The sequence below is a fragment of the Otolemur garnettii genome, unplaced genomic scaffold, assembly GCF_000181295.1.
Source record: "Otolemur garnettii isolate 467f Iridium unplaced genomic scaffold, OtoGar3 scaffold00092, whole genome shotgun sequence".
Classification (NCBI taxonomy): Eukaryota; Metazoa; Chordata; class Mammalia; order Primates; family Galagidae; genus Otolemur; species Otolemur garnettii.
The window spans coordinates 160,098-172,989 of NW_003852487.1; the positions used below are offsets into that span (position 1 = coordinate 160,098).

Genomic DNA, 12,892 nt, shown 5'->3' on the forward strand with positions numbered 1-12,892 from the left:
TCATTGTTGTTTGGCGGGCCTGGGCTGGGGATTCGAACCCGCCACCTTAGGTGTATGTGGCTGGCGCCCCAGCCGCTTGAGCCACAGGCGCCGAGCCAGAAATGTATTTTTAATCTCATTTTAAACTATTAGATATCAACTTAAGAAAAAAAAAGAATACAAAGTTCAATGCAGTTCAAAATCAATGGACTTTCTTCTAGATGATACTTCTTAGCTAGCACTTTTCTAAAGATAGATAAGATAAACAATGTAATTCTTATTAAGTTTTGCCATGATGTTTTTACTTAAATTGTGTCACTTTAACACTGAACATTCAGACTACTATGAAATTTCGTCTGATAATATAATAGCTGCAAAACCTGACAATTTGGTAAAATGTTGCTGCCTCCCAAGGAACAATTTCCCGCACACACCAGCATAGCTGCTCAAGTGCTTACAATCAAGTTATATGTTCTTTCACATTCAAAAGGTCAATCATGAGGCTGAGCAAGGTGGCTCATGCCTGTAATCCTAGCACTCTGGGAGGTTGAGGTGGACGGATCACCTGAGCTCAAGAGTTTGAGACCAGCCTAAGCAAGAATGAGACCCGGTCTCTACTAAAAAAGTAGCAAAAACTAGGCAAGCACTGTGTTAGGCACCTGTAGTCCCAGCTCTTGGGAAGTGGAGGCAAGAGGACTGCTTGAGCCCAAGAGTTTGAGGTTACTATAAGCTATGATGCTATGACACTCTACTAAGGGTGACAGAGTGACACTCTATCTAAATAAATGAATAAATGAAAAATTGAGAAAAAAATTAAAGAATAAAAAGGTCAACCATCACATATTCATCTGACCACTAAGAAAGTCTGATATTCTGAAATCACATCAACTTTTAGACTGCAGAAATTTAGGCCCCAAACTCAAATAGCAGGTTTAGCCTATGAATAGAGACAATGGGTAGTGGCTACACTGCCTAGTACTACTTCTCCTTAGGTAAGACAACTTGAGAAACTAAACTAAGCAAACATCTGGGCTAGGGGTCCTCAAACTTTCTAAACAGGGGGCCAGTTCACTGTCCCTCAGACTGTTGGAGGGCCGGACTATGGGCCCCGGGACTAGTTGGCTGCTAAGCAGGACAGGCAGCAGCAGCAAAAACACCCCGTGGGTCGGATAAATGTCCTAGGTGGGCCGCATGTGGCCCGCAGGCCCTAGCTTGAGGACGCCTGGGAAAAATGACTTAATAGGAAAATGAGAGCAAATCATTAAATCCTCATTAGCTTTAAAAACCTCACAATGACACTAAATTACCATAAAAGAAAAATCAAGCAACATTAATATATTGTGAGAGGAATTCTCTCCACACTCAAATTTATCTACACATGTATATGAATAAAATAATACAGAATCTACATGCACAAACAAAATACACATACAGCTACATATGCACTGTGCCCCCTTCAGAAGCAGTCCCAGCCTGGGCTCACCCAGGCTCCTGGTCAGCTGAGATTATGTCCACCAAGCCCTTTAGCAGCTGCTTTTCTTCTCTAACTAGTGCTACCTGGCAGTTAAAGACAAGGAGCACCTTGACTCTCACTCCACTGACTTTTAGGACATTATGCTAGAAACCTATAACCAAGCAAAAAGGATTCCTCTGAAAGCTAGGAATCCCCAAAGGAAAGAGGAGGATTCTTGCTCACACACCTCTAAGCCTACAGTTTTAACTTGTCAAGTCAACAGGTGGACAGGGCCATTTCAAGTAAGCTAAGTACGTCCTGTTTACTGGGCTCCTGTCACTTACTAATAAAGAATAGGATGACTGAAGGAGACATCAAATTTGCTTTTCAGTAAAGATCACAGACCCATATATTGCTATTTTGTCTACTTTGACCTGTGCTTGTAAAAATGCTTTGAACACAAAGTGTTGGGGGAGAATGTTTAAATATCATACAACAGGCTTTAATTTGTAGGCAGTCCCCAAGTTACAAACAACTGACATATGTACAACGTACACTTACAAACAGAGGCTATTACAGTAAGTCCCTGAGTTACAAACATCCAAACAATACACAATTCGCACATATGAAGACAGGCTATTACAGGTAATAGGTAAATGTTATCTATTCCAATTTACATGCAAATTCAACTTAAGAACAAACCCACAGAACCTACCTCTTTCATAACCTGGGAACTGCCTATAAATACTACTTCCTTGGGTATGCCAATAACCAAATGACCTGGAATAGTGCTGGCCACACAGGGGTTCAGTTCCAGTATTTGCAGAATGAATGAATGAAATAAGTCAGATGCCTATTATCTATTCCTAGAAGCCCTATACTTTTCCTTCACAGCACCCATCACAAACTACAGTCATTTATTTACTTCTGTGATGCTCTGCCGACCTTCACCCACCAGACTATAAGACTTTGGCTTGTTTTCTACTGTTTCCTCAGTGCTCGACTCTATAGATATTCACAAGCATGAATTCAGTGACTATGGGAAAGAACTGAGGCTCATTTAATCTAGTACTTCCTCAAGTGTGGAGTGTGGACCACCAGTGGCACAAAAGTTAAAGAGCATGCCAACATTTGTTTTAATGTGAATTAGGAAAAACATAAGAAAGAAAAGGTGTCATGGACCTCTGGTAGAGTGCTGTAGCATCACAGCTCACAGCAAACTCAAACTCTTAAGCTCAAGAGATTGTCTTGTCTCAGCCTCCCAAGTAGCTGGGACTGCAGGCACCCACCACAATGCCCAGTTATTATTATTTTTTTGAGACAGAGTCTCACTTTGTCACCCTTAGTAGAGTGCTCTAGTGTCATAGTTCACAGCAACCTCAAACTCTTGGGCTTAAGGAATTCTCTTGCCTCCACCTTCCAAGTAGCTGGGACTATAGGAGCCTACCACAATGCCCAGCTATTTTCAGAAACGACGTCTCAATCTGATTCAGGCTGATCTCAAACCTATGAGCTCAGGCAATCCACCTGCCTTGGCCTGGGATTACAGGTGTGAGCCATCATGCCCGGCCACAGCTATTTTTTTAGAGATGAAGTCTCACTTTGGCTGAGGCTTAAAAAATATATTATTAAATAAATTATGGCACAGATGTTATTAAGGATGGCAAATGTAATAAAAATGGCACACAGCAGAAGTTTAAGAAAAATTGACCAAGTGGAAAAGAAAAAAAAAAGTAGAAGCCTGTACACAATTCCCTTATATATATATTCACAATTCCCTTTTATATATAAAACAAAATACTGCCACTGGAAGTCTTGGATTTAATTCTCATTATGTACCAACTTGTTGGATTTCTTGGGGGCGTCTATAACTTCCGACTGCTTGAAAATATAATAGCTATCCTTCCTTACTGGGTTACCAAGAACTTTAGAAGATTTATCATACCTGAGGATCTTAAAATAAAAAATCTCTAACTTCAAAGTAAATAGAAACTGTTTTGAAACAGAATATGTGCAATGATATTTATTCCCAGTTATATGTACAAGGTGGTCTAAAAGTTTTAAAGGCAAGAATAGCATATTTATACATTATTCTTAGAGTTTTTTTTTTTTTTTTTTGAGATGGAGCCTCAAGCTATCCCCCTGGGTAGAGTGCCATGGCCTCACAGCTCACAGCAACCTCCAACTCCTGGGCTCAAGCGAGTCTCCTGCCTCAGCCTCCCAAGTAGCTGGGACTACAGGCGCCCGCCACAGCGCCGGCCATTTTTTGGTTGCAGCCATCATTGTTGTTTGGCGGCCCGGGCTGGGGATTCGAACCCGCCACCTTAGATGTATGTGGCTGGCACCTTAGCCGATTGAGCCACAGGCGCTGAGCCCTTAGAGATTTTTAATTAAGAACACAGCTATAGGGTGGTGCCTGTGGCTCAGTGAGTAGGGTGTCAGCCCCATATACCAAGGGTGGTGAGTTCAAACCCAGCCCTTGCAAATTGCAACAACAAAAAATAAAGAATAGTAAAAAAAAAAAAGATTAAAAAAAAAAAAAGAACACAGCTATAATTAAGTTTCCATAGTTCTGCACACTATGGATAAAATACATCCCATCTGATGCCATACCATACCTTCATAGATGTATTATATAATGAAATAAATGAAGTAAAAAGATCCAGGTAACGAGTTGTGAAGACCAGTGCAAACAGAAGCTGGCTTTTCCCAGAAATACCTAAAGAAACAAAAGGAAAGTATTAGAAAAGCCCTGAAGGGCTTCACAATCCTGTAGATCACACCGTAGGAAGTACAGCTAGGGAAAGTGGGGCACTTGGGGTCAAAGGTCCAGGTCCAGGGATGACTTTAAATAAACAAGAGAAGTTGTAGGTTTTTTTTTTTCCCCTTAACATTCCTGAGCATACTCCTTTTGGGAAGTTCTAACAACTTTTCTGTCTTACTCTGATGGGCGAATGGGTGACTACAGGAAAGTGACTTAGTTATGTCACCTCCAATAATGCCAGGATGTTATCATTCAAATGAACATTATATTTCTCAAATATATTAGGTAGGAATAAATTTCTTTCAGTAATTCTGTTATTTATTGTAACTTCAGATCTTTTTTTCCATTTTAAAACAACATTTCCATGGTGACAAATATTTTGATAATGGAGTTAAAATCTATTCAGATTAAAGGGATAAGGAATCATATGAAGAACACTGACTCTGGTTAAGAGTTTGAGCAGTAACTCCCACTAGAATAATGGCATGACCTCCCATGATAACTTCTTTATGATAACTTCTTTGCTAAGGGCAACATTTACCTGAATGTTAAGATTTTTTTAAAAATTCCATCTCTTACACCTCATATTAGTATTAAAAACATTCTTGAATACTATGACAACATAAAGGTTACATGAGGGTAGGAACATGCAACTACAACCAAACTTCAAAAGCAGCTTTTTTAATATCTTGAAGCTGTTTTACTTCCAACCAATCAATCCACTCCCAGAGCTGTGGCATAGCCAGACTCAGCTGGGAAGACCAGAAGTTCACAGAGTGTGCACACAGCTTTTATGACATCTATATTTGGCCAAATATATATGTGACAGAGGACAAGAACTATAGGTTTCAGATACTGGAGAACAAGTGAACTCATTAAGGAAACTAAAGGTTGACTAAATGTCAGAAGCCACCCACCCTTGTCTACAATTAAAACATCAAACTACTGCATATTTTAGTAAGCATGTACTTGATGGAAATGTCACTGCACTCAAATTCACAACACTCCTCAGAACTTGAAAATTCCACTGTTTTTTATTATTTTACAAAGGATCATTTTCTAGGTTGCTGAAACTAAAAGCCTGGATGTTACTTAAAAAAATTTTTTTAAAGAGATAAAGTCTAGATCTGTCCTACAAGCTGAAGTGCTGTGGTCTGATCGTAGCTTACTGCAATCTGGAACTCCTGGGCTGGGCTCTGGGCATCCTTCCACCTCAACCTCTCACATAGCTAAAACTAGCTGGGACTACAAGCGTGTGGCACTATGCTCGGCTAATTTAATTTTTAGAGACAAATGTTTTGCTTTGTTGCCCAGTCTAGTCTTGAACTCCTGGCCTCAAGAGATCCTCCAGCCTCAGCTGCCAGAGTCACCGGAATTACAGGCATGAGCCATTGTGGGCAGCAAGAATGTTACTTTCTCAGTATGAATAACTGTAGTCCCAATCTGTTCACAAGAACACCTAAAAAAAAAAAAAACTGAAAAAAAAAAGTTGACTCCATTCTTCCATATCCATCAACTGAAATCAATTTTGAGGATGAAAAGGGGAGACAGTAAATCTGCTGTTTATTTTTTTCCCCAGAAATACAGAACTTTTTTTTTCTTATCAGAGACCAATGATCCAAAGCAGAAAGAACGAGACTGATGCTAACAGAGAAAATCAGAGAGAGAATACAAACAGGAAGATTCAGGAGCAGATAGATGACATTTGATGTCTACCGAAGCCTTGAGAGAGAAATTTCCAGTTTATCTCCTATATGGTTCTTTCCCACATTTTAAATAAAAACTTAAAGAATACAGATAAGGCAAATTTTCTTATAAATGGTTTATTCTAATGGAACTTTGAAGGGCAAGCAGATTTGAAATTTTGTACACATTTCAGCATTCTTATACCAAAAACCAGGCAGGAAATATCATATTGCTTTGATATTTGAGACCCAACTTACACACCACCTCCTCTGGGAGGTCTTCTCTGAAGACACCCTCCCTTGCTGCTGCTGATTCACTCAACAAGCACATAATAGGGACTACTTCATGTCAGCTGCTGTCCTAGCTCCAATTACAGGACTTACAAAAATACACCTATGATGATCTGGTTCCTGCCTCCCCTCTTCCCCAAACCTCCACTCAATTCTGAGATCTCTAAAGGCTGGGGTTATGCCTTATTCCATCTTGTATTTCCTGTGGTGGGCACTGGCCCTGACACACAGCAGGGTTCAGAAAATATATGATGAATGAACGAACAAATGGACAAAAGAAAATGGAATTCATTTTATCTTCATGTCATGGTGCAAATTCTCATTCTGTGGTATTTTGGGATAACACTTCTGAGGAATTTCCAAGTCATACTGTGTTTCTATGACTGTAAATAGGCAATGTACACTGGGTTCTGCCCTAATTTACTACCAGCTATAGGGTGGGAAAGCCCCGAGTGAGAACAGGGCAGAGGAGAGAGGACAGACACCATGTATTTGGAGCCTGTGCCATGGTAAAGAATCCATGCAGGAACTGCCAAGCTGGAACAGTTCTACACTGCTCTCCCTGGCCTGGCATCCTGGTTAGCAAGTAGTAGCTTTTTCCCTTTAAATAGCAAAAACTTCACAGAAGTTGGAGATCTGAGCTGAGTACAGGAGGAGCGAGGGCAGGAATCTTCTGGGGGGAGGGAGAAGAACATCTGCTACTAAGTCAGAGCAACTTCCATAGTCAGTTTCTCTGTTTTGAGGTCAAAGCAAGCAACAATAGGTAATAAGCTCTGACGGAATACTCTTGTAAATGTTTCTAAAACTGACATCCCAATACTAAATGAACCAAACATTCATGATTAAGAGTATAACTTGTTTGCTCAGCACCCATAGCACAGTGGTTTTGAGCCTGGCCAGGGCCTCTGAACAATGACAACTGCAAAAAAAAAAAAAAAAAAGCCAGGCACCTGTAGTTCCAGCTATTTGGGAGGCTGAGGCAAAAGAATTGCTTAAGCCCAAGAGTTAGAAGTTGCTGTGAGCTGTGATGCCACAGTACACTCTACCAAGGGTAACAAAGTGAGACTCTGTCTGCAAACAAACCAAAAAAAAGAGTATAACTTGTTAAATGGAAATCAATCATTAAACTTAACATCATTCTTGTCTTGATCTCACTAGTCCAAGTAAAATTTATTATAATAATAATTATTAATTTTAGAGATAGGGGCTTTCTCTGTTGCTCAGGCTGGAGTGCAGTGGTGTAATCATTGCTCATTCCTGGCATATCTTTTGGCCCAGCCTCCTGAGTTAGCTAGGACTACTGAGGTGTACACCACCGCACCTGATTAACTTTTCTTTTCTTTTCTTTTTTTTTTAGAGATGCAGTCTCACTGTGTTGCTCAGGCTAGCCTCAAATTCCTGGGCTTAAGCAATATTATGCTTTGGCCTCCCAAAGTGCTAGAATTACAGACATGAGTCACTATGCCAGGCCGAAGTTAAATTTAATAAAAGCTCACAACTATACACTTCATTAAACGTTGCTTTAAATTATACTGCAGGTTAGAAGTTGCATTTCTCTTGATTTATAGAACAGACTCCTCAACTAAACAGAAAAGCTTCCATAAATTATTCTTACCCTGGTAACAGCATGCTATACATTAAACAATGTTAGGTCAGACCTCCAGGAAAACATGTCCAGCAACACAAACAACTATGATCCTATCCATAGTCTCAAAATATCTGGATATTCTGGGCAGCGCCTGTGGCTCAAAGGAGTAGGGCGCCGGCCTCATATGCCGGAGGTGGCGGGTTCAAACCCAGCCCCAGCCAAAAACTGCAAAAAAAAACCAAAAAACTGGATATTCTAAAATCCATTAGCTTCCCCTGGAAATCGGCAGCCCAATAGTTAAGAACTGTTTTCACAGCAAGCTCTTTTCACTTATCACAGAATGTGAGTTTGGAAAAAAGAGGCTCTGGAGTAAGAGGGTCTAGGTTCAAGCTCACTCTGTGATGCACAAACCTGGGCTCATAATATACTTGGCCTCCTAAACCTCTAGACAACTTACATCAATTCTGTGGGATTGTTCGAAAGAGAAAAAGTTAAAGTGCTTTATATAATATCATACCTGCCACTGTAAATGCTTGATAAACAACAGCTCCTACTATATGCTGTTTTGTCTTTTTGTTTTCAAAGAAATTCACGCTGATTATTTTATTAGCAAGTCCAAATGGGCTAAAAGGTATAGAAACGAAAAAAATGAAAGGATCTTCCCAACATGCTTCCCACCTATACTTTAAGTGTAACTTTTCAGGATTCTTAAAAGAACCCTGGCCCATATGTGTGTGTGTACTCAAATATATATTTATCCCTCAAAATGTGGTTAATCTTCTGCTTTACAGGTTGCTTTTTGAACTTAATATCTCAGATTCACCTTCCTCTGCTGTTAATACTTCTATAGCTCTAGCTCATTCTTTTTAATGACTGCACAGTGTTCTACAGTGTGAATGTGCCAAAATTTGCACAACTACTCCATTAATGGACGTTTGGGTTACTGGTAACTTTTGCTGTTATAAATACTGTACAAATATGTCTGTACCTATAGGCAGTGCTTTGTACTTATTGTTCCTAATATACATAGTATGTTTATACATGTGACAATTTCTGTAGTATAGATTTCCTAGAATTGTTGGGATAAAAGACATTAACATAGATGGGGGGAGATTGGCCAATGGGTACAAAGTTTAATTAGACAGAAGGAATAACTTCTGGTGTTCTACTGCACAGCAGTGTCAAGAGTTAATAGTAAGGCATTAGGTGGCGCCCATAGCTCAGTGGATAGGGCCCCAGCCACATATACCCAGGCTGGCAGGTTCAAACCCAGCCTGGGCCAGCTAAACAACAATGACAACTGCAACAAAAAAATAGCCAGACATTGTGACAGGCACCAGTAGTCCCAGCTACTTGGGAGGCTGAAGCAAGAGAATTGCTTAAGTCTAAGGGTTTGAGGTTGCTGTGAGCTGTGACACCACAGCACTTTACCGAAGCCAACATAGTGAGACTCTGTCTCAGAAAAAAAAAAAAAAAAACCCAGTAAGGCATTATATATGAAAAAATATCTAGGTGAGAGGTTTTTGAATGTTCTCATTCTAAAAAAATAAAAAGATATGTTAACTACTCTGATTTGATCATACAACATATACATGTATTCAAACACTAAATTGTGCCCCATAAATATATACAATTATAATGTAACAATTAAAAAATTTAAGAAAATTTAAAAAATCCATAACCCAAAATAAGATAAATAAAAAACATAAACTGAAAAAAATTAAACATTTTAAATTTTGATAAATATTGTCAAATTCCTCCTAGAAAGATTATGCCAATTTACATACCCACTAACACCAGATAAGAATGCCCTTTTCTTCATATTCTTGTAAAGTTTTATTTAACAGTATGCACTACCATTTAAATATTCAAGTTCCTAATTCCTAGTGAGGCTACGCATTTTTTTAATGCTTAATTGGTCCTTTGTTAGTATTCTGTGAACTGCCAATTTTGCCCATTTTCCTATCAAGTTTTTTTTATATGCAGGAGCACTTTATTATTATTATGGATATTAACCCTTTGTCACTTAGATATATTACAGATTATTTCTCTCAGTATACTGTCTTCAACTTTGAGGATATTTTGAATAAATTAATTTTGAGAGATGTGTCATGTGTCATCTTGCTTCCTTATCAACCTGCCTGGTCCCATCCAGGACCATGGTATGAATATACAGACATGTAGGTTATCTTCCCTGTCCATCAGCAGGGAAAAGTTTTATACTTTTCTTCATAGAGGTCCTAGTCACACCTTGCTAGAAAGCCAGAGGATCCTTCTTGTCATTTTATACCCATACCATTTCCATTCAATTGCTGCTTTCTTGAGGGCAAAAACTTTTAATCTGCAAACTACTCTGAATTGTGTGCCAATCAGTGGGTGGTCAAAAATGTAATGATTGGTTTTCAAAGAACAGAGGTGATAGCTGCTACAAAGGGAGAGTAGAAAATGTGAAGCAAAAGTTTCTTGAAGTGCTCAGATATTGACAATAAAAGATGGTGTTCTCGTTTACTTAAAAAATATAAACTGTCCAATTAAATGAAGTGTAGGGACACCATATGTCCTTGTATGGTGTTTGGTAGCATGAAAAGTTTATAACCCTACATAATAACAGCTAACAATAACCTAAGCAATAGGCAAAGGATAGAAGAGAGAGACTAGGGGAGGAAGGCTGGGGGTCACAGATCTCAGAAGGATTCTACTAGTAATTTAAACCCAGCAGATACAGCACTATTAATAACTATCAGCCTATAGGAAAATTTACATAGGAAGCCCTTCATCTAAGAATATGAGAAACTCACACTTCATTTTGGCACCCGTCTTTAATGACAATAACTGATAAATCCACATGAAAATACAGATTCAAACAACATTAACTTACTGTCCCTACTTTAAAATAGGTCCTTAAAGGCAGGTAATCTGGAATTAGACTGCCAGGAAAACAGAATCTCCAGCTTCCTCATTAGCCTGCCTCAATTTTGATCCTTAAGGGCTGCTGGCATGTTCAAAACAGGTGCCAAAATCCTAAAATGAACATCATTGCCAGTATTTTCAAAATGAGAAACACAACTTGGATATACATGTCTCCTATTCCAGTTACTTGAGAAACTCATATCAAATTCTTACTCTTTATAAAGTCTCTAAACAACTTTTATAATTTAGTATGGAAAAACAGGGCAGGTTGTCAAACTTAACACTTAATTCTGAATAAATGATATTGGTGATTTTGACTTTTAAAACATCAGGTAAACTCACAAACCAGAACAAAATCATTCTAAGTCTGAAAATAAGAATAGACAACAATACCCAAGGAATACTTGGCAAACACACACAAACTTGCCCCACCTATTTATCTTCCTTTCTTAGCATTTTAGCTGATTTTATATTTTTCTTAATGCTCCTAAATCTCTCAAATGAAAACTGTGAATATTAAAAAACAAACAAAACAGCACACCCTCTTTTTCTCCTTGTTACTCAAGGTTCTCTTAAGAGTTCTATTTTTGGGGCTCAGCGCCTATAGCTCAACCGGCTAAGGCGCCAGCCACATACATCTAAGGTAGCGGGTTCGAATCCCCAGCCCGGACCCGCCAAACAACAATGACGGCTGCAACCAAAAAATAGCCGGGCGTTGTGACGGGCGCCTGTGGTCCCAGCTACTTGGGAGGCAGAGGCAAGAGACTTGCTTGAGCCCAGGAGTTGGAGGTTGCTGTGAGCTGTAATGCCATGGCACTCTACCCAGGGGGACAGCTTGAGGCTCTGTCTCAAAAAAAAAAAAGAGTTCTATTTGTGGAGTCGCACTCAATTCTCCCAAACATAAATATCAAGTTTAAGAGATAACACACTTCAATGCTTAATGATTTGCCAATGGAGGGGAGTCTAAGAAATATATGGAAGAAGATGAAGAGACTCATATAAAGATTTTGGAGCAAACCTAAAGATTAAAAGTAACATCATCGGGGCCAGGCATGGGGGCTCTGGCCTATAATCCCAGCACTTTAGGAGGCTGAAGTGGGAGGATAGTTCGAGGTCAGGTGTTCAGGATCAGCCTGAGTAAGAGCAAGATCCTGCCTATACAAAAAATAGAAAAATTAGCCAACCGTGGTATTGCATATCTGTATCCCAGCTACAAGGGAGGCTAAGGCAGGAGTATCACTTGAGCTGAGGAGTCTGAGGTTGCAGTGAGCTATGATGATGCCACTGCACTCTACCCTGGATAACAGAGACTCTGTCTCAAAAAAAAAAAGAAAGAAAAAGAAAAAAGATCATCTGAGTGCTGGTTTGGCATCAGATGTTTAAACTAAAATTACTTAAGCTAAAGTAGACAGATACTCAATCCTTAATTGTGAGTTACTGTGTTTCAATCTGGTTCTATCATTAATTTACTTACCTTCCTAAGACTAAGATTCAGTTACCTCCTTCAAAGAATGGTGACAACAGCACCTACCTTGTAAGGTTATTTTAGTAATTACCTGGGATAAGCCACATAACACACTTTGTTGACTATAGTTTGCTATAGTCTATACCAAAGGCTTAAATGTCAGCTGTCATTATTAATGCAATTAATTTGCTATCATCATTGGAAATCATACAACTCAGCCTCTCAGAACTATGTACAAATTGAGAGATCAACTCCAAGTCAGACACACTGTAACATGGACTTTGTAATGTTCATTGTGATCGCTCAAAGGTCTTTTTATCTTTGCTTACTTCCTGTATCTCAGATATGTCCCAGGGAAATAGGTGAGGCCTGGAGATGGCCGAGTCAATGTTGTGGTGTTAATCCAGATGTGAAAATTTTTAGAAATAAACCTGTTAAATGGAGTCTCTGTCACCCAGCTCCTTTAGGATTCCCTTCATTTACTGTCTCTGAAAAAATTAAGTTCTTGAGCTCAACAAAAGTTATTTCACTGAGGCCATATCCATCAAAAATAAGTTTAAAGGAATGAAAAAATTAATTCACAATCCTTACGCATTTAGAACTAAATGTAAAGTTCCACAGCCATTATCTGGAAAAATTCATTTCACTGCCTCTCAGCAATGCCTGGATGAAATATGTACTCCTGAGGAGGGAAGCAGCCAACTCACTGGTGACGTGGAGCAAGGAATTGCATGAGACCTCAGCGGTACCCGGCGCC

General features: G+C 39.2%; 1 protein-coding gene across 1 annotated transcript in view; it reads right to left on the reverse strand.

Moving 5' to 3' along the window:
• The window catches only part of KDELR2 (KDEL endoplasmic reticulum protein retention receptor 2), a 24,228-nt gene that overhangs the window by 10,239 nt on the left and 1,097 nt on the right, over nt 1-12,892 (reverse strand). The window contains exon 2 of the mRNA XM_003795427.3: nt 4,051-4,151. Coding sequence (XP_003795475.1) covers nt 4,051-4,151 — 101 coding nt within the window. The remainder of the gene's footprint in view (nt 1-4,050; nt 4,152-12,892) is intronic.